The 21,829-nt window shown below is 40.9% G+C and overlaps 1 protein-coding gene across 2 annotated transcripts; it reads left to right on the top strand.

The window, feature by feature from the left end:
• Positions 1-69: 69 nt before the first annotated feature.
• Positions 70-21,540, top strand: tfap2b (transcription factor AP-2 beta). Of its 2 annotated transcripts, none has more exons than XM_060906606.1 (7): positions 70-198; positions 2,832-3,308; positions 4,324-4,384; positions 9,147-9,366; positions 12,302-12,420; positions 13,445-13,586; positions 21,161-21,540. In XM_060906606.1, exons 1-7 carry the CDS (start codon positions 151-153, stop codon positions 21,453-21,455), a joined length of 1,362 nt encoding a protein of 453 aa, XP_060762589.1. In that variant the 5' UTR covers positions 70-150; the 3' UTR covers positions 21,456-21,540. The 2 variants fall into 2 exon arrangements, with proteins under 2 accessions (XP_060762589.1, XP_060762579.1); XM_060906596.1 differs by lacking the exon at positions 70-198 and adding an exon at positions 2,032-2,273.
• Positions 21,541-21,829: the final 289 nt, after the last annotated feature.

Below are 21,829 nucleotides of genomic sequence, written 5' to 3'. Positions count from 1 at the left end.
GAGAATTTTTTTTTTTTTTCTGTCTCACGCGCAGGTTTGTTGTGGGTTCAGGCGGAGCGGGGGGAGAGAGAGAGAGAGAGAGAGAGAGAGAGATGAGAACCCGAGCTCTGCACGTGAATCCACTCGCCGTGCGGGGAGCAGCGCGTGAACATGCTGTGGAAGCTCGTGGAAAATGTCAAGTATGAAGACATTTATGAGGTAACGTGCACCGGAGAGCGCGCGCGGACACGCCGCCATTTCCTTTCTCAGCTTTACAGCGGTGCGACTTTTTTCTTTCTTTCTTTCTTTTTTTAGCTTTAATTTCAGTGTCGGGTTTTTTTATGAATTATTTCATAGAAATGCATTATAAATATAATTTTTTAAATTTTATATATATATATATATATATATATATATATATATATATATATATATATATATATATTTTTTTTTTTTTTTTTTTTTTTTTTTTTAAATTATAAGATTGTTGTGATACTGTTTTTCAGCCAAAAAAAAAAAAAACATTTTGTCGTATTAGTTTTTCTTTTCTTTTCTTTTCTTTAAGTAACTTCAAATTCATCTGAAGGTTTTTTCCCCTTTATTTTTTATGTCATTATTAGAAACAACATCAAGGAAACATTTATCAGGTTTTCGTTAGCAGGTAGTCCACTCTCCTATAATTCCTGTAATTAGGAGCTTTATTATTATTATTATTATTATTATTATTATTATTATTATTATTATGACGTTAGTAGCCGGACTGTAATGTTTTGCTTATTTTCATAGTACCCTAGCTACATTATTTCTTCATGAACTGATGCCGTTATTAGTTCGATGATATTTTAATGGATTATTATTTAGATTGTTTTTCTGCATGCTTGATTGTAGACGGCGGTGAGGAAGAAGATTACTGGGTTCATTCTTTAATCTAGTTAGTAGACTAGTTATATTATTATTATTGTTATTGTTGTTGTTGTTGTTGTTGTTGTTTTTATTCAGTGTGATTAGTAGTTAGTTAGTAGCTGGGCTGTTGTTGTTGTTGTTTTTAATAATTGTAGTCATTAGACAGGAGATTTATTCTGGAGAATTCTAATTCTCTAAAGAATTGTGAATTTACAAAATAAAATCAACAAGTGTAAATATAAAACAGTACAAAAGAAAGTGATGAGGGGGGAAAAACAAGTGAAAATGAAGAAAAGGAGAGAGAGAGAGTGTCGCCTTTTCTTCTTCTTCCTATTATTATTATTATTATTATTATTATTATTATTATTATTATTATTATTATTATTATTATCTCAGTGTGGGACAGGGTGAGAGTTGTCTCCTTGTCTCCATGCTGTTGTAGGTTTTCTTTTTTCCTTCTTTAGAGAGAGAGAGAGAGAGAGAGAGAGAGAGAGAGAGTCACACATGGCATTTCTCTCACAGTCGCGGCCGCCGGGGTAATTAAACACCACGACCCCGGCGCGTGAAATCGACCATAATGATAGGAACAGTGGGGTGATGGGTTAAAGGGGTTATGGGGTAAGGGGGGGGGGGGGGGGGGGGTAGTGAAGGATGGGGTGGAGGAAACTGTCCTTTTGATTTCAGCTGCTATAGGACTGTTGATGCTTTATGATGGGACCGTGTGTGTGTGTGTGTGTGTGTGAGAGAGAGAGAGAGAGAGAGTGTATCAGTGTATCAGTGTCTGTGCGCGTGCTTTCCCTTGTATTGACTACTTCTCACGTGCACGCGCACCGGACCCCCTTCCCTTTTTTTTTTTCTCCTGAAAACTCCACCCACCACTCAGACACGGGATTCTCCTTCCACCGAATGAACGTCACGTCACGCCACGCCACGCCACGCCACGCAGAGGGCAGCGCGAGCGCAGGACGGCGCCTTCACGCTCCGCTTCTCCCGCGTGCTCTGTTTCTTTTTATTTATTTTTTATTTTTTTTATTTTTTTTCCCCCTTCTCCGGCTCTTATTAAAGAGTCATGAATAACGATTATTCCGGGGGCAGGAGCTCAGTGACGGCACACACACAAGCCCAAAAAACACCGGATGAGGAAGACGGATAAGTGAGGCTCGTGGAGCTCGAGGCGCGGTACCGAGTAGTAGGAGAGTCGGACAGCGCGCGCGCTCAAACAGATAACGGATCTCCTCCTCCACCTCCTCCTCCTCGCGCGCACATTTTTCTATCAGCGTATCCGATCTTCCCTGAAGTCGGATCCGTGTGTGTGTGTGTGTGTGTGTATGTGTGTGTGTGTGGGAATAGATTTCAAACTCCAGATGTTAGTGCACACTTACTCAGCCACGGTAAGTCCCTCCGCTTTTCTTCTTCTTCTCTTTTCTCCCCCCTGTGTGGATGAAACGCAGTGTTGAGCTGTTTTTGTTTTGTTTTTATTTTGATGAAGGCTCTTTCGGAAACCTTGACACTTTTCAGCTCTTGGGTCAGTTTCTTCTGTTTTTGTGCAATAACGCATTTACACACACCTCAAAAATAAATTAATTAATTAAGTAATTAAGGGGGGGGGATCCTTCTTGGACCTGAATAATAAAACGTTTCTATACGTAGAAGAAGTAATTTTTTGGTTCCGGTTTCGGTTCCGTGTCACAAATATAAACAGTTATGGTGGGAAGAGATTCATGACACTAATTTAAAAAGTTTTTTTTTTTTTTTTTAAATAGAACCTTCATATTTATTTTAAATGTGTAGATTAAAATTTGTGTTATGTTCCATGATTTAAAAACAACAACAACAACAACAATAATAATAATTTGCATGACAGTTAGTGTTTATAGGATGTCTATAAATCCTGTGTGTGTGTGTGTGTGTGTGTGTATATGTGTGTGTGTGTGTGTGTGTGTTTGAAGGACCGCCATGACGGCGTACCGGGCCACAGCTCGCGCCTTTCCCAGCTCGGTTCGGTGTCTCAGGCTCCGTACTCCAGCGCGCCGCCGCTCTCGCACGCGCCCTCCTCGGACTTCCAGCCGCCGTACTTCCCGCCGCCGTACCAGCCGCTGCCGTACCCGCAGAGCCAGGACCCGTATTCGCACGTGAACGACCCGTACGCGCTGAACGCCCTGCACCAGCCGCACCAGCAGCACCCGTGGGGCTCGCGCCAGCGGCAGGAGGTCGGCGGGGAGAACGCGGCGTCCCTGCTGCAGCAGCCCAGAGCCTCTCTTCCGCCGCAGCTCTCCGGCCTCGACCCGCGCACCCGGGATTACTCCTCCTCTTCGTCCGTGCGCCGACCGGATGTGCTGCTGCACTCGGCGCCGCACGGGCTCGAGGCCGGCATGGGGGACAGCCTGTCTCTGCACGGGCTCGCGCACGGCATGGACGACACGCACGTGAGTCTCGTTAGGTGCTTTACCGGGATAAGGTCATTTCCATATATATTACACACACTGATTACTCTCATGCATTATTATTATTATTATTATTATTATTATTATTATTATTGGAATGTCATTAATCCTCATTACTGATTAAAGTGCATCTCTGAGAAATATAATATTTAGGTCGCTGTGATTTATGTGTGTGTGTGTGTGTGTGTGTGTGAGAGAGAGAGAGAGAGAGAGAGAGAGAGAGAGAGAGAGAGAGATTTAACCCCAGGGTGCATTCACATTACACACACACACACACACACACACACACACACACAAGTATGCAAGCTCAAATCCCATCTTTCCATGCAGTCTGTATAATATATCCCTGTCTCTAATTGGTTTAATGATCATAACGCGCTCCAGCACCCCGGACTCCCTCAGTGTCACTGGTTTTCTTTATTTTCATCACAGTGACATTTATTTCAGAATAATGTCTCCATATTCGCGCTATATTTTTGACTTTCTTGTCAGACTGAGAGAGAGAGAGAGAGAGAGAGAGAGAGAGAGAGAGTGTGTGTTTGGATCAATCCCTTCACGCACACGGTCGCGCGCCTGCTTCTCACTTCGGACCTGTCTCATCTCTGACAGAAAGCCCGAGCAGGGGATGAGTTCTCTCCCTCATGCTGTAACTCCTGACTGGAGCTGCTGGATTCCTCTCATAGTTTTGCTCCTTGACGCAACAAAACTGATCATGAAACCCGCGTGTCATGTTTTGGTCCGCGAATCTGAACTCAGAGCCACATTGTGTTTGTGTTTCCTCCACGTGCTCCAAAGTCCCCCGTCGTGTTCTTAGGTTGTGTTTGTTTATTTCCACATCTGCTTAGTTTGGAGTCTCTGAAGCTGCATTAAAAAAAACAACAACAATAATAATAATTATTATTATTATTATTATTATTATTATTATTATTATTATTATACTGTGTGTGTGTGTGTGTGTGTGTGTGTGTGTGTGTGTGTGTGTGTGTGTGTTTTACAGGTTGTAGAAGACGCCAATAACAGTGGCATGAACATCCTGGATCAATCCGTTATCAAAAAAGGTAAAGTCGGGAATAATAATAATAATAATAATAATAATAATAATTTTATAAGCGGGTTTATATGATCAAGAAATCATTCTATCCACTAGTTAAAATATTTGTTTATTGTTAATTTAAAGTTGTGTATCTGATATTCGGGCAAAATTTGTGATTGGAGCGGATTCTCATGACTTTTTGCGGGGGAAAGCTACTTGGTGCGTGTGTGTGGGGGGGGGGGGGGGGGGGGGGGGGGTTGAGGTATGTGGGGTGTTTGAATTATTTTATTTTTATTTTTTTTGCAAATAACCTGAAACACACCAGGTAGACATCAGACAGCACTGACACCCCGACTGCACCTTATAATTACTGACAGCGTCTGTGATGTTTATTAGTTCGTGTACCATAATAATAATAATAATAATAATAATATGGAATACAACATCAAAGTAACTCACCGACATTTAAGACTCATTTAAAGCGACTTTATTAATTAATTAATTAACGCACTGTTTTGTTTTGTGGTTTGTTTGTTTTTTTAAATCGGATTATCAAGTTTGGGAAAAAATGCAGACGTTTGGTTTTTTTTGTTCAAGTGGGGAAAAAAATCTCGAGGCTACAACATAGAAAAACTTTTTTTTTTAAACAGTTGAGAAAAGCAAAAAACAAATCAAACTTCTTTTTTTTCTTGTAAATTTGATCCATGATTTTTTGTTTGTTTGTTTGTTTTGCAGTGCTCTTGATCTGTCGGTGTGTTCACAGGGTGTATTTCCCTCCAAAAACAATATAAGGGCAAGATTTATTGAACAGATTAACTGAACAATTATTATTATTATTATTATTATTATTATTATTATGCACTAAATCCCACTCTCACTTCCGGTCCTTGTCTTGTCCCCGAGCTCCCCGGCCTCGTGTTAGCTGGATATTTGTCCGGCGCTCGAGACATTCGGCGGTAATTCAGTGAAACCGGTGATGTGTGTTTCTCCCAGAGGACCGGCTCTAAGCGGCCACCGTGATGGATGGAGATTTCCCGGTCTCACGAGCTCGTTTAGAGCTCATTTTCTCTATTATAACACGCACGCGCGCACACACAATATCAGTGGTGAGCTCGCGCGCACTCGCTGTTACCGCATTACCGCGTCGTTAAAGAGATCTTCATAGTGACCGGAGAGCCTGAGCGCGCGCCCGGAATGACCGACGGCGTCGTTGTTCGGGGGGGGAGGGAACCCGTCACGCGCCCGAGGGCGAGCTCGTGTTGGCGCGAGTCAATCAACAACAATCGATAATTAAAGGGGCCGCGATTTAAACAAGAAAAGAACAACAAAAAAGGCGCGAGCGCATGTGGTCGTGAGGAGCGGGTTCGAACGAGGTGAAGCAGCGCGCGCAGGGACGAGGAATTCGGAAAATGTTTGCAGAGAGCGTTATTTAAACAACAACAACAACAAGAGGTCACTAATTAACTTCTAGTGTTAATTATTGTAATGATAGTGAACTTTATGGGGAGTAAATGAAGCACAAAGCAAAATCCAATTCCGAGCCTCACTCTGATCACAGGCAGGATACAGGAATTTATTTACTTATTTTTTTTTTTTTATCTTATTTTAATAATTATTTTCATTGTTTTCCGTGTAGCGGGAAATAAAAAAAATAAAATAATAATAATAATTAAAAAAAAAAAAACGCCTGAGGGTTTGGAAATGTAGCCAGAGTTAAAGCATGGAATAATATTTCCTCTAACTGCATTATTATTATTATTATTATTATTATTATTATTATTGTGGCATGAGTTGGACAGTTTTGTTGCAGAGTCAACATGCGACACCGGAAGTCAGATAGACTATATTTTCATTTCATAATAATAATAATAATAATAATAATAATAATAAGTAAAAGGCATCACATCACAAAATATCAACAAGAGGCAGTCCGGCACATTTCTTCCGCTTCTTGTGCTCTAACTACAGATGTTTAAAAAAAAAAAAACAGCGCGCGCTCACCAACACTCGTGCGTGCGCGTGCTGGAGCAACCGGAACCCGTGACCCGGGTCGGTCCAGAGGGCTCGCGCTTCTTCACTCTGCCTTTTGTGTGATGAGAGAAGAAGAAGACAGACTCTGTGTTTTCTCCCGGGCGCTTGGCACAGACATGTAAAAGAAAAGCAACAACAACAAACAAACAAACAAACAAACAAAACCACGTTTGATTTTGGGGAAATGCTCCTTTTGGCTCGAGAGGCGACCTTTCAACGCCGCGCGTCCCCGCTGTGCGCGTGCACACCAGAGTGGGCGTGCACGGGGCCGTGAAACTCCTGAGCGCGGATTTTATTTCTCACCGCAAACACACAGCATTTTATTCTATTCTTTTATTCAATAGCCTGAAAAAAATGCTTTGGGGGAGGGGGGGAGGGGGGCATGTCTCCGGTCTGTAAGACGTGTTTCTGAAAACAGGAAATATGAATATTTGTGTGTGTGTGTGTGGGGGGGGGGGGGGACTAAACGGTACGACCCGTTATTGGAGCTTTAATTCAGTTCCAGTTAAATCAGGCCGCATATTAAAGGTACGATAAGTAAACTCACAGGTATTAATATTAAAGGTACAATAAGTAAACTTTTACTGACGGGATAAGTGAAGGTGCTGTTTTAGTACTTGATCTTATGACCTTCCTGATCTCAGTGCTCCATCTCGTCCTTTTTTTTTTTGCTCGCAGCAGTCAGTAAGCTGATCTGAAATGGATTGTCCTGAAGTCCTACAGTGTCCCTCAGTCCCAGAAGTCTCATGTCACATGAATTCACTTACGCAGGGTATTTTATGAGGCGTTTTTATTTATTTATTTATTTATTTATTTATTAAACTTTTCCCCCAACAACATAACCCATATTTCACAGGATGGCTTTTTACTCTCTGTCGGTTCCGTTGTCTAAAACCTCGCTGATGTCACGCTGCTGTTCAGTGAGAGCTGAAGCAGCCGTTCAAATCAGATAACCATCCGGGAAATGTTGAGGGGGCCTGCATGATTAAAAATATGATAAGACATGATTGACATTTGTAGCTTTTTTTGGGGGGGGGAGGGGGGTGGCGATAAACTTGTAACTAAGATGAGGAACAATATTTGGACTGGATGTAATGTTTATATATTATATTATAACACTGTGGAACAGATTATACAACATATAAATTATAAGACAATGTAATGTAACAAAATAAAATATAAAACATCGTACAGTATAATACAATGTCCTGTAATGTAACATACTTTAACATAAGCACAGCGTTACACAACAAAATATAACATAACATAAAAACAACAATGTAATGTAAGACAACACTTCACAAGCAGTACAGGAAGGTTTTAGCACGTTTGAAGATAATTTATTGCATGTCAACAAAAATATGGATTTTTTTATATTAAAAAATAACCTATTTATTTAAAAAAATATATAAAAAATATGTGACAGAAAAATGTCAAAACCTGTGTGTTTTTTTTTAAAGGAGGATTAAATGTGAAATTTTAACAACAAATTAACAACTTCCAGTTCGTGTATAATAATAAAAATAATAATAATTTTTAAAAATAACAATAATAACCCAAAAACATATATTGCATCATAATTTATCCTGATATTGATACATCATGGTATCACCCAACCCTTCACCACTAACCTACAATTAGTGTAAGTGTACAGTACAATAACTTCATTTTAAATCTATCTATCTATCTATCTATCTATCTATCTATCTATCTATCTATCTATCTATCTATCTATCATCTGTTTCTCAGCACTGTAAAGATTTTCTATTCCTGACATTTATTTATTTATCTTCCTGAATTTTGGATTGAAATTGGGATCAAAAGGATTATCAAGAAAGAACTTCATAAATATGATGTGTATAAATAAATAAAAAAATTAAAATAAGTCTTGGCGCCCCAGCTGTGCTTCACAGACCCCTTGCTGATGCGTAAAATGAGCATGACAAATTTTTCATTAATTTTTTTTAAATAATAAAAATATCACACATCTAAAAAAAAAACCTGCATCTGAAATCACTCACTCACTCACTCACTCACTCACTCACTCACTCACTCACTCACTACACCCTACTCACTATCTAGGGAATTTTATATATATATGAATGACTATATAGTGAGCTCATTGCTATAAATAAATAAATACATAAAAACACTTTCGGACACTGCTCCGCCACACCGTTATTTACGTCATCTGTCGCACGGTTAAAACTTGCCGGATCAATCGGCTGACTGGTTTTCATTCAAAATAATAACTCCATATTATCCTGATCATATTTCCCACATTAATAAATACAAAGTACTTTGTCTCTGCTGCATCTTTCAGTTCTTTTAAATCAAGGCTGAATCCTTTCTTTCTTCTTCGCTGCTGTCTTTTATTGCATCATATTCAAGGCTTTTGATTAATTCCTCGCTCTACACTCGAACTTTTGTTCTTGTATTCCGGATCTTCTTTATTTTCTCTTCTCTTACTATTTTAAATTTTACTCAAATGTCCATTTATAACGTGTTTCTTTCTCCATCCATTCACCCCAACGCACTTTCAGCACGACCGTAATGCATGGAGTTGTATATTGCATGGTTAGTGCCCATTACTACTTTTCACGGTGCATTGTGGGACACTATGAGTGCACTATATAGTGAGCAGTGAGTGATTTCGGACACAAGGATTGTCATTATTAGAATAAAGTTCTCTCATCTTAAATGGAGGTTCGTGTCTTTGTTTAATTCTTTTTCTCCTTCTTCCTTCCTTGCCATAGTCCCGATGCCACACAAGAGCGTCACGTCTCTGATGATGAGTAAAGACGGGCTGATCGGCGGCATCACCGTGAACGTGAACGAGGTGTTCTGTTCAGTACCAGGCCGCCTGTCTTTGCTCAGCTCCACCTCCAAGTACAAGGTGACGGTGGGAGAAGTGCAGCGGAGACTCTCACCACCCGAGTGCCTCAACGCCTCGCTGCTGGGCGGAGTCCTGCGCAGGTACGTCATCTCTACACCCTGACTTCCTCCTGTCCTTCGGTCTTCACAAGACTGGCGTAGAAACATCAATTCACATTCGATTCAAATTCACTCATTATAGGTTCACAAAATGGATCAACTGGTACTTAATATCTATTCTTGTCGAAATCGTATTAAAAAAAGAAAGAAATCGGTACCAAGGTGGTACCTTTCCTTCACACCAGGGTGCCTTTCACATGAGAATGTCAATATTGCACATTGAGGTACTAAAGGTACCGAGATGATTCTAGACGATTCTTTTCTCTGTTCGTGGCTACAAAATGGAGTCAGCTCGAAAAACAGAACAGGAAAAGGAAGGGGGCTAAAACTTTTCCACCGACGAAGCCTCGGTAAGAGGAGGAGCACATCCTCTTCCGAGTAACGTCCAGATCAATATCAGATCAGGTTGCAGCTCTGGTTTATCACAGGTGATATTAAGAGCCGGGTTCGAACTCAGGATAATAACGATAGACCGGTTCTGACAGGAATTCAGAGACGTGCAGGATGTAGGAGGAACGTCGAGGCTGTAAGGAAGGAGCCTGGAGTCTGAGACGCAAGCAGGAACTTGTAGATGGAGCGTATAAATGGCAATTAAGAAGAAAAACCTTTGACATGCAGAAAAACTAATCAGTCTGGATATAGGTTTGGATTTCTTTTCATACAAAAAAAGTGTAGACAAGAAGTAGAAGCAGAAGTCGGCAAAGGAGGGAAACAAAATACAGAAATAGAAACTAAACGGAGGTGTGGATGATGAAAAGATTCAGTGTGTATTGAACTGTGCAGTTTGGGAAAAGAATTCGGACACTGAAAAAACATTTACTTTAAAATATTACACACGTGAAGTACAGTGCTGTGCAAAAGGCTTAGACACGTGTAAAGAAATACGGTAGAGCAAAAATGGATTAAAAATAATGACAATCAGTCAGCCATAATAAATCAATATAACACAGTCAGCATTTGGTGCGAGACGAGGCAAATCCGTTTGCTTTAAAAAATATATATCCATCTCAGGTCCAGTGAGTGCAGTTTGATAATGAAATGATCTGGAGGTTTTACTGAGCGTCTTCCAGAACCAGCCCCAGATCTTCTGGACACTTTGACTGAGTCGCCTTCATTATGTTTTCTTTTTTAATCTGAAAAGTGCGCTCTTAAAAGTGAGACTATGTCACTCAGACATTTACAAACATTTCTTTTCTGTGCTGGAAAAAAAAAATGTTTGGAACTCAAAAATGTTTCTGGAATTTTTGACTGATCATGTCCAAGTCATAAAATTGAAATCTATAACATGAAAGTTTGTATGGAAAAAAAATGGGCGAGGGGGCTAAGACTTTTGCACAGTACTGTAAAACTTTACTTTAAAAATATTTATTTTTCCATCCAACAGAATTCTGTTTTCTTTTGTCTCCATTTGCAAAATATCTCATTTTCCTCCAAATCATAAATCATCACAGGATCCATTCATCTCACTCTCTCTCTCTTTCTTTCTCTCTCTTTCTCTGTCTGACTCTCTCTCTCTCTCTCACTGTCTCTCTCTCTGTGTCTCTCTCTGTGTGTCTCTGTCTCTCTCTTGCTCTGTCTGTCTCTCTCTCTCTCTCTCTCTCTCTCTCTCTCTCTCAGCAATCAGTCTTTATAAATGAAACTGAAGTGACAAAAAAAGAGAACAATAATAATAGAAATTGTTCATAGATTTGTTTTAAATTCAGGACTGAATACTTTTAATTCTATTAAACCTTTTTTAAAATAAAGTCCCCAGAATTAGAAAGAATTCCCCAGAATTCATCACAAAGGGAATTAAACAATGTTGATTAAAAAAAATCAACAAAATGAAATGTAAAGCTGATGAATTTTTTTTTTTTACCTGATTCGTTTCTTAATTCTGATTCCGTGTCCTGTTTTGTCTAAAATAAAAATTATTTCAAAGTTGGTTCATTAGATACGGAAGCATATAATAACCCAGTTATTGATTTTCCCTTCAATTCAATTCAATTCAATTCAATGCAATTTTATTTTATTTTATTTTTATTCAGCTTTTAACACTGTGACATTGTCCCCAAGCAGCTGCACAGAACTGGAGTCAGTGTGTAATTAATGTCAATTCCAATCAAAATGATCAATTTATCTCTAATGAGTTATTCTAATGAGTTCCTGAGAGCACATGAGAGGAAAAAAGGGAATCCTTCGTCATCTGGGTGACTCAGGATCATGTGATTACAGATCACTTCCTTTCTATCAAACACAGGAGTTTATGACTTAATGAGCAACCGAGTCGCTTCTGAATCCATTAAAGCTGTAAAAGTGTGTCGAGGGATTGTGTGCAATGATGGAGATTGGATTCATTCTATCATCAGTAGATGATAAATAACTGATCCGGTGTCGGACCAGGTGGATTTTATTTCCCTGAGAGAGAGAGAGAGAGAGAGACAGACAGACAGAGAGAGAGAGAGAGAGAGACAGAGAGAGAGAGAGACAGAGAGAGAGAGAGAGAGAGAGAGAGAGAGAGGGAGACAGACAGAGAGACAGAGACAGAGAGAGACAGAGAGAGAGATGGAGACAGGCAGAGAGAGAGAGAGACAGAGACAGACAGAGAGAGACAGAGACACACACAGAGACAGACAGAGACACAGAGAGAGAGAGAGACAGAGACAGAGAGACGGAGACAGGCAGAGAGAGAGAGACAGAGACAGGCAGAGAAAGAGAGACAGAGAGAGAGACAGAGACAGGCAGAGAGAGAGAGACACACACACACACAGAGGCAGAGAGAGAGAGCAAGAGAGACAGAGAGACAGAGAGCAAGAGAGACAGAGAGAGAGAGGCAGAGACAGAGAGAGACAGACACAGAGAGAGAGAGAGAGAGAGAGAGAGAGAGAGATAGTGTCCTGTACCATCCTCTTTATAGCTTCCTGTGTTTGTTTTTCAGAGCGAAGTCGAAAAACGGCGGCCGATCTCTGAGAGAGAAGCTGGAAAAAATCGGGCTCAATCTGCCAGCAGGAAGACGCAAAGCTGCCAACGTCACTTTGCTGACGTCACTCGTGGAAGGTGAACTCCAAGACCTTATTTACCTTCTGATCGAGTCAAAACATCACAAGACCATTTTCCAGTTCCAAACGTTCGTTCATTTTCCAGCACAGAAAAAAAAGTTTGTAATGTGTCTGAGGAGCATATTCTCACAGTTTTAAGTGCGCACTTTTTAGATTAAAAAAGAAAACATAATGAAGGCGTCTCAGTCAAAGTGTCCAGAAGATCTGGGGCTGGTTCTGGAAGACGCTCAGTAAAACCTCCAGATCATTTCATTATCAAACTGCACTCACTGGACCCGAGACTTTTTTTTTTTTAAAGCAAACAGATTTGCCTCGTCTCTCACCAAATATTGATTTTGTTTCTTTTATTATGGCTTACTGATTACTGTTTATAGTATTTTCAGTATTACATGTGCCTGAGACTTTTGCACAGGACTGAGTGCGTATCCAAAAATCTTTAAAAAAAAAAAACGTGAGAAAAATCACTTAGAAAGGATTTCACCTGAGGCTATAGTCAACTCCTTAATCTCTTATGTAATGAGAAACACACCGAAGATCTGGTTTTGATTTCCTGCTGTCTGTTTGACCGCCTGGGATTAAAGAAGAAGAAGAAGAAGACAGGATGAGATAAATAAGTGAACTAGTTGTAATAGTAGCAATAATAATCATCATCATAATCATAATATGCATAAAAAGAAAAAAAAAGGAGCATTAGCTAAAGGGCGAACATAGTGAAGAGGAAATACTTTGATGCCAGGCTGTCCTCCAGGTTTCTTTCTTTCTTTCTTTCTTTCTTTCTTTCTTTCTTTCTTTCTTTCTTTCTTTCTTTTAAATGCATTCTAGCCTGCTTTACTGATATATTTATTTGTTTGTTGATTAGTTTATTAGTTGTCCCTAATTATATACTAGTATATATGTTTTAAATTCCAGCTCTAAGCCATGACATTACCTTACACACGGCTCGCACCACATTCGAACAAACTCGACTAAGTAGTCCAGCTCATATCACATCATATCCCTCACTCTTTGTTCTCCTTCCCCAGGTGAAGCTGTTCATTTAGCGCGAGACTTTGGCTACATCTGCGAAACCGAGTTCCCCACCAAGGCAGTGTCCGAGTACCTCAACCGCCAGCACACGGACCCCAACGAGATCCACGCACGCAAGAACATGCTGCTCGCCACCAAGTGCGTGACTGTTTGTTTGTTTGTTTGTTTGCTTGTTTGTTTATTTAACAAACACCAAAGAAGGACGAGGGAACGTATAGACAGATAGATGGATAGGGAATGAGTAAATGTTTTCTATGTCATCGATGCATCATTTAAAAAAAAAAACAATCTTTGATTACACGCTTAACCAAGTGGGTTTTCTTTCTTTTTCTCTTTCTCTCTTTTCTTTCCCTATTTGACGCGTTAAGCTGCTTTCTAATGAGGCAGAAACCTGTTCCCGTTATCCGTCTCGGGCCGCGCGAGCGCTGGAGAAACTCATTATATTTAAAGTGAAATGTTTCAAGCCTGAAAGTGCCAGCTTTCCCCCTTGAAGTTTCGCCCTAGGGTCATTTTTAACCCCCTCTCTCTCCGTCTCTCTCTCCCCCCCTTTCACGGTCTGTCTGTCTGTCAAAAGTCAGTCATCCACCTCCTCCTCCTCCTCCCTTCCTGCACGCGCCTCAGGGGCCAAACGTTCTGTCGTTCAGAAATGAACAGAGAAACAGAAAGAGAGAGAGAGTGAGAGAGAGAGAGATGATGATGATGATGATGGAGAACGGACAACAAGGCGGCTGTTGCTGTTGTTCTTGGAAATCGAATGTGGGTCAAAAAAAAGAAAGGAAAAGAAAAGAAGTGACAAGCCTGAACAAGTGCATGACGCCACATAAATGTTGTTTCTGCTCTGATCTGTCAACAATGACCTTTTTATATCGAGTAAGAGCATTTTCACGTCCCGTCCAGAAATACTTTAGACCAAAGACGCTTTCAAAAATAATGAAATTAAACGTTTTTCTCTCTCTCTCTCTCTCTCTCTAATATATATATATATATATATATATATATATATATATATATATATATATAATTTTTTTTAAATAATAATAATACAGTAATAATAATAATAACCTAATAAAGAGCAGCGTTCTTTTGCTTGAAATAAACCACCAGTCTCAAGTAGGACTTGTTCAGGAAACCAGCTGTAAGTTTTACTGAGCATCTTCCAGAACCAGGCTCGGTTCTTTTCTTCTGGACTCTTTGATTTGCTTCTGATTTCATCAGCAGGCGTCTCTTCTGTAACACGCAGCTTTCTTTCCTGACATACGAACCTCTCTGTCTATGTGTAAGGTTCTGGAAAACTAAGGTTTGGAATCTAAAATGTTTTTGTGTCGAGTTCGTTATGGAGAAATCATGAAATGAAAATCTATAACAAAGTTTGTACGAAAAAAAGACTTCCTTTATGATGGTATTAATACTACTACTACTACTACTACTACTACTAATAATAATAATAATAATAATAATAATAACCTTGCAGTTGAATTATTTTCCCCCAAATATCTCCCTGATATCATCCTGATGGGTTTCTCGTCCTGATCGACGATGAGAGTGCTGTTTAAATTGATAGCAGAAGACGGCGAGGTCAAAATGACGAAAGGTCGTGGGGATTCAGGTGTCTTCAGAAGGGGCTCGAGAACGTTGACGTTGCTCTCACATTTCCTCCAACCTCGAGGCTATGGAGCGAGAGGAATGCTCAGCAGGATGGCATTCTCTCTCTCTCTCTCCCTCTCAGTCTCTCACACGGGGTTTGTTGGTGGAAGTCATTTTGGACTAAAAGCTAAACTTCTCCTGGTCACACAATAAACTCTGAACGGGCCCAAACGCTTACAAGGTCGACAAGAAGTGAAAAGGCGCACTAGTGTAATTATAGACCTAATAACCTTCGTGTGGGTTTGAAGAGTGGATTTCGTTCACTGGGGTTCTTTGGTTTTACTGTAATTCAGTAAAAACGTGTCCTGCTTTGCTTCCAAGTGGTATTTATATCCCATAATGCATCTTTCAAAACACAACATATTTTTCGATCATTTTTGTTTTTCAAGAAAGAGATGGACAACTGTTGGGCAATTTTATTCTTTATAAATGTTAAACAAAGTGTTTTCATCACATTATTATTATTATTATCATTATAATACATAGGGCCAAATTACTCAATTCTGATTGGTCAGTCAAGGAGGGCTTTTTTTCCCTAACATGGGGCGTATTTCTGAAATGCTATTGGCTAGTTCGCTGCTTGGTTACGGTGACAAAAATCAGCAAATTTTGTCAACAAAATGTCCGACTCTGCTGACTCAGCAATGCCGCGTTTCGCTATTTCACGAAGAAATGCTAAACCAATTGAAAGCTGCAAGCGAAAATGAAAATACCAAAACACGCTTTAGAAACTGATTCAAACGTGCAAGACAGTCTTGCGCCCTGATTGGTTCAGAAAACGTGAATGACAAATGTTGTGAACCTGAACGGCTTCCGAAGTATGAATTTGGCCCTGTATATTATAAACAAGTAATCGTATGGTTCCTCGTAAAATTAAGGATCAATTTCACTCGTGATTTCGAAGTTTTGAAATCACTCGTGAAATTAATCCTTAATTTTACTCGGCCTCATATGATTACCTATTATTATTATTATTATTATTATTATTATTATTATTATTATTATTATTATTATTATTATGTACTAAATGGGGAAGCCACGGCCTAAAGGTTCAAGAAGCAGTTTTGGGACTGGATAATAATAATAATAATAATAATAATAATAATAATAATAATAAGTTAAATTTATATAGCGCCTTTCAAAAAACCCAAGGACGCTTTACAATTATAGACAAGGAAAGAAAAAAAATAAATAAATAAAAATATAATAAAAAATAAAAAGTAAAAAGTCCACCAAGTAGGGGTCAGGATGTAATTCCCGTGGTGTAGCAGCCACAGTCCCACCAAAAGGCGCACGAAAACAAGTCCCACATCTCCAGCACCGCCGCCGTGACGCCGTCAGCAACATCGCTCGAACACCACGCCATGGATCCACAAAGCGAGCAGCGAAGCTCCGCCACGCAAAGCGCTGGTGTGTCCCAAACCGCCTGCACAGCCGGCGCGACGCCACCGAGCAACATCGCTCGAACACCACGCCGTGGATCCACACAGCGAGCAGAGAAGCTCCACCACACAGAGCGCTGGTGTGTCCCAAACCGCCTGCACAGCCGCTGCGACGCCACCGAGCAACATCGCTCGGAACATCACGCCAAGCGTTAAAGCACAGAGCGCTGGACAACCACGATGTAAATTGAGCAACAGGCTCACTGCAGTCCACAGCTGGGAGTGCAGGCGTCACCCACAGCGAACCAAGGCCTGGAGGGAACCGACGCCCCAAACTGGGTCCGGAGCTACACCACAACCGGCAGACAAAACACTCAAGCAAACACCAAACTACACAAACACACAGGAAAGAAAAAAAATAGAAAAAGAAATAAAATAAGAGCTCCGGTGAGAAGCAGCAGCCAGAACGCGCACGACGTACTCTCAACCGGAAACGGAAACGAAAAAAGACTGTCGAGTCACGAAACCTCGAGTCCGAGTCCAGTCTCGAGTCCCCAGTGTTCAAGTCCAAGTCATTAAACAAAATTTCAAGTCAAATCCGAGTCCACTATTGTTCTGAGTCGAGAGCAAGACTCCAACTGCACCATTTGATGGTGGCTGTTTCAGCGCCATTAACATCAGTTTGTTCCTGAGCATGATGTATGAACTCTTTATCAGGGAGTGTGAAGTATTCTGTCAGAGATGGTTGGGAGACAGATGTAAGTGCAGAAGGTGTGTTTATTAATACAAGTGAAGACGGGTAAACAATCCACAGGCAAAATCGTAAAACAGTGAAACGGGTGACAGGTCAAGCAAAGCACGAACAGGCTATCGTTGACTCGGCAGAATCAAACACGAGAAACAGGAAATCAGGGATCAGCATGGGAGTCCACTTGGCCAAGAGTCAATCTGATGCACACGCCAAGGTGCACAGGTGTCACGAAATTAGTACAAAAATTAATGTAGATATACAGTAAATATCTTACGCCAAATTATTATGGCATGTTGCAAAAAAATAAAGAAAAAAATCCGAGTCCAAGTCTCCAATTTATGAGTCCGATTACAGTTAATGAATGCACGTGTCTGAGTCATCAGTGCTCAAGTCCAAGTCGAGGCACGAGTCGGACTCAAGTACTACCAGCCTATTGAATTTATTACATATCTGATGATCTTATGATTTGGCGAAGAGCCTGTCTGTAAAAATTCAATTTCTACGTTTCAGTCAAACAAACTGGCCTGAATTTCCCAAAAGCATCGCAGCACAAAGATCATGGTTAAATGGTCAAGTGAGCAGCACAGTGAACGCTCTCTCTCCTAGCTAAGAAGCTTTTGGGAAACCCAACCCATTGGACTATGGAAGACAGATCTGACGATCTTTTGATTTGGACAAGAGAGTATTTCTGCCTTCAGGCGATATGAATCATGTTTTCTGAACGACAGGATGAAGAAAGCACAATTGTTGCAAGAAAAAAAAATGAAAATCGGAGCCATTTGGGTTGGCGTGGCATGTGGCATGTGGCGCCATTGATTATCGTTGATTTCATGGTTGGAATATCTGATGCAGCCGTTTTTCTGAGAAACGACTAAAACATGACAGACATCCTCGACATCGGAAAGAAACTGTTTCTCCGAGCCCCTCGGAAAAACCTAGCGGTGAAGTTCGAGAGAACTTTGACTTCTCCATGTGGCTGTGTGTGGTGTTGGTCTGATTAAACGCTTCGACACTACCGCGCAGGTCGCATCCCTTCAGACCTCGTGGCCTTAATTATTCACAAGAATTTCCACAGCTCGCGTGGAAAGTTATAAAGAGGGTACTGTACTTTCTGACAACTTCCTTCCCTCTGAAGAAAACTTCTACTTTTCTTTTCTGAGTCGAAAGTTCGGACTTAAAGTTAGCGGTTGTGTTTTTTGACTCCAGGAACCCTCGGTCAGTTCTTATAAAATGAAATGCACTTAGTCATCCCGCGCAGTCTAAGCCTCGGGGTTTGGAAATGTAAAGTAGGAGAAAAGGTTAAAAACTGCACTGTTCGTCGAAGAGAAAGAGACAGGTGTTTATGAACTGTTTTATCACCTACACTTTGAAACCCAAGTTTTATAACCAGCGTTTCATCACAGCCAGATTTCGCACTGATACAAAATCTATTGGATCTGATTTTCAGAACTTATACCCTTCTCTTTGGGCCCCATGGTACATTTTTTTTCTTAAAATCCCGTACACTCTTGTCTCTGAATGCTGTTCCATCTGGAACCTGACTTTATTTAAAAATAAATAAATAAAAATCTGCATGGATATCAGCCAGTCACATGCATCTCTGAGCTCATGTATGTAGAAGATGGTAGATAGCTTTGTTTTCTGAGTGTGTTATCTATAGAAATAAATGTAGTGCATCTTTAAAACACATTTATTACACATAGTAGACTATAAAGATTGAGCTCATGATCAGATGGCGTTGCTCTGATTGACAGGGGACGGAGACGATGCCCCTCCCACCCAGAGAAGTGAAACCGTTTAAAAGTAATTTCTTATTCTCGTAAAAATCATACCCAAGACTCGACTTCCTGTTTCTCACCTGGATACGCTACACCATCATTATGATCGTACCAAACATTTCTACAGCCACTATAGTAACAGTTCATTCACGAGAAGGAAGAAAAATATAAACGTTAAGCTTTCCTACATCTTCAGGCGAAACACTTTACGGGTTGCATTAAACGTCTAAGTTATTGTTGTTCTTTAATAAATAAAATGAATGTAATTATTAGCAGGTTGCTAAGAGGAATAAGTCGCTCGGGAACACGGCGTTATCAATAAAATAATCATCAAAACGTCACTTCACCTCGTCACACCTTGCTGCTGTTGATTATTTTCCGCCCAAAGCACAACGCAGTGTGCGTGTCATTCTTTCCATCATCTCCGAAGGTTAAATAGATAGTAGGAACTCCAGAGAAGAAGGATGAGTGAAAGAGCGGGTCGGTCGGAAATCTTTAGGTTGATGTGTTTATACTCGTGTGCGCTGTGATTTAAGGCCGAGGGTGAAATCGATCGCGTTTCTCACATTGATTTAAGGTCAGAGTTTGTCTTTCAAATGTCTGTGGATGAGATTCAGAGAGCAGAGACATGGAAATCTCTCCAGTTGCTAAGCACAGCCCGAGACTGTACAACCGTACGAGGCAGAAAACTTTCACTTGGTTTAGCAAATCAGATTCTGACTCTGACTGTGACTCTTATGATTCTGACTGAGGCTACATCCACACGACAACGGCAATGAGATTTTATTAAAAAAATATCTCGTCCACACGGGCAACGGATCAGTAAAATATCAGGTACATATGGCAACGCAACGCTTGCTGAAAATGATGCAATACACATGCCACACCTCTACGTGCGCTGTAAGACGGAGACACCAGAACCCCTTCTTCTACCCGGCGTGAAACACTCACAGGAACAAGCACACAACAACAAGAAGATGGCTGCGACTACGCGAGGAAATCGTGCCTTCTGTGTGTACAAATTAGTTTTATTAGTGTGCATGGTTTTATATAACTTAATTTTCTTATTGCGTGTGAACATTTTGAAAAGCATTTTTATATAATTTATATAACTTTTTATATTGTGTGTGAACATTTTGAAAAGCAGTCTTATCCAATAAAAAAAAGAAATTCAAGAAATGGTTCAGTTACTTGTTTATTTAAAAGAAAAGCTGTATACAAAAGTGAATGCAATGCAGTGGTTCATACAAAACCGCGAGAGTGCTGCTTGTTCTAGTCGTGTGGTTGTGACATCATCGTAAACAAATCCGTTCTACTCATCCAGACGACTTCGCAACGGCGCCGTTGCCAGATTTTTCCACTCTGGAACCCGTTCTCAAAAAATATCGTTTTGGGGCACCCAAAACGCCAGTGCCATGTGGACGCCAGGCTGAAACGATAAACAATTTTATCAGATTCACCTGAATCCGTTGCCGTGTGGACAGGGCCTGAGAGATTCTGACTTTGATTCCAAATCATACTCTGAATGTGACGTGATTCTGATTTTAACTGTTTTTGACTCTGATTCTGACCAATATTGAGTCTGACTTTGATTCTTACTCTGATTTTGAAGCTAACTCTGACTAGCTCTGACTCTGAGTCTAACTTTGACTCTAGCTCTGATTCTGATTAATTGCGGCGATTTGTTCATCGTGTCCGTCCTGCTTTATTGCACAGAACCAGATGTTTCAGATCCTAGAATGAAGAAATTTCCCTGAATCACCGGAACTGTAAATGTTCAGCCACAAACTTTATCAAAGTCCTCATGCACACATGAGCCAACAGATCATTATTTATAGCGCGACTGATTAAAACGACAGGTGATTATATTAAAAATTTCACTTTCTCCTTCAGCAGTAGAGCAGAGAGGGAAGTAGATACGGGAATTGTGACGCTAATTTAGACTGTGTGTGTGTGTGTGTTTGAGGATGGTGATGAATTTGAGGAGGCGTGGCTTGTCATTCCACAAAGCGAGCACCTTTTTACCTGATGTTTGCAGAAAAACAGATAACAGAAACCCAGAGACTTTGTACTCTGCGCACTAAGAAATGTTGCTTTAGATGATGGTTAAATCTTTTTTTTTGTTCTTCCGTCTCTCTTTCTCTCTCCCACACACAGGCAGTTGTGTAAGGAGTTCACAGACCTGTTGGCGCAGGACCGCACTCCGCTCGGGAACTCGCGTCCGACGCCGATCCTGGAGCCGGGCATCCAGAGCTGTCTGTCTCACTTCAGCTTCATCACACACGGGTTCGGCTCTCCGGCCATCTGCGCCGCGCTCACCGCGCTGCAGAACTACCTGACCGAGGCGCTCAAGGGCCTCGACAAGATGTTCATCAACAACCAGACCTCCAACCGTCACACTCCGGCCGACGGCTCGAAAGGAGGCGAGAAAGACGAGAAACACAGGAAATGAGGCACGACGTCGGAGAAGGAGAAGAGGCTCTAAGAGCAGCGCTTATCACACGTGTCCAGAGATTCTTTGGACTCGAGATTTATGATGTTCTGTTTTCCGTTATTGTGAGGGGGGAGGGGGAGGGGACGGGAGGGAGGGAGGGAGGGAGGGAGGCGAGGGGAGGGGATGAATGACACGTCATCGAAGAGGAAAAAGTGGAAGGAACTTGACACCGCTGAGGCACTCGTGCAACGCTGTCGTTACGTGTTTTATCATAAAGGCATCAATGATGCACGCACACACACACACACACACACACACACACACACACACGGATGTGGTATCTCGTTGAGAAAATGGTCATCGTTCCACAGTCCAGCCTTTAACCAGAGACA

This window comes from Neoarius graeffei, chromosome 2 (assembly GCF_027579695.1).
Source record: "Neoarius graeffei isolate fNeoGra1 chromosome 2, fNeoGra1.pri, whole genome shotgun sequence".
Lineage (NCBI taxonomy): Eukaryota > Metazoa > Chordata > Actinopteri > Siluriformes > Ariidae > Neoarius > Neoarius graeffei.
This window is presented reverse-complemented; position numbering and strand designations above follow the sequence as displayed.

Excerpts from the sequence above, each read along its gene's own strand:
- tfap2b (XM_060906596.1), top strand. The coding sequence starts at position 2,211 with ATGTGTGTGTGTGTGGGAATAGATTTCAAACTCCAGATGTTAGTGCAC. Across the intron at positions 3,309-4,323 it reads ACGGCATGGACGACACGCAC|GTTGTAGAAGACGCCAATAA; the intron begins GTGAGTCTCGTT and ends TGTGTTTTACAG. Across the intron at positions 9,367-12,301 it reads CTGGGCGGAGTCCTGCGCAG|AGCGAAGTCGAAAAACGGCG; the intron begins GTACGTCATCTC and ends TTTGTTTTTCAG.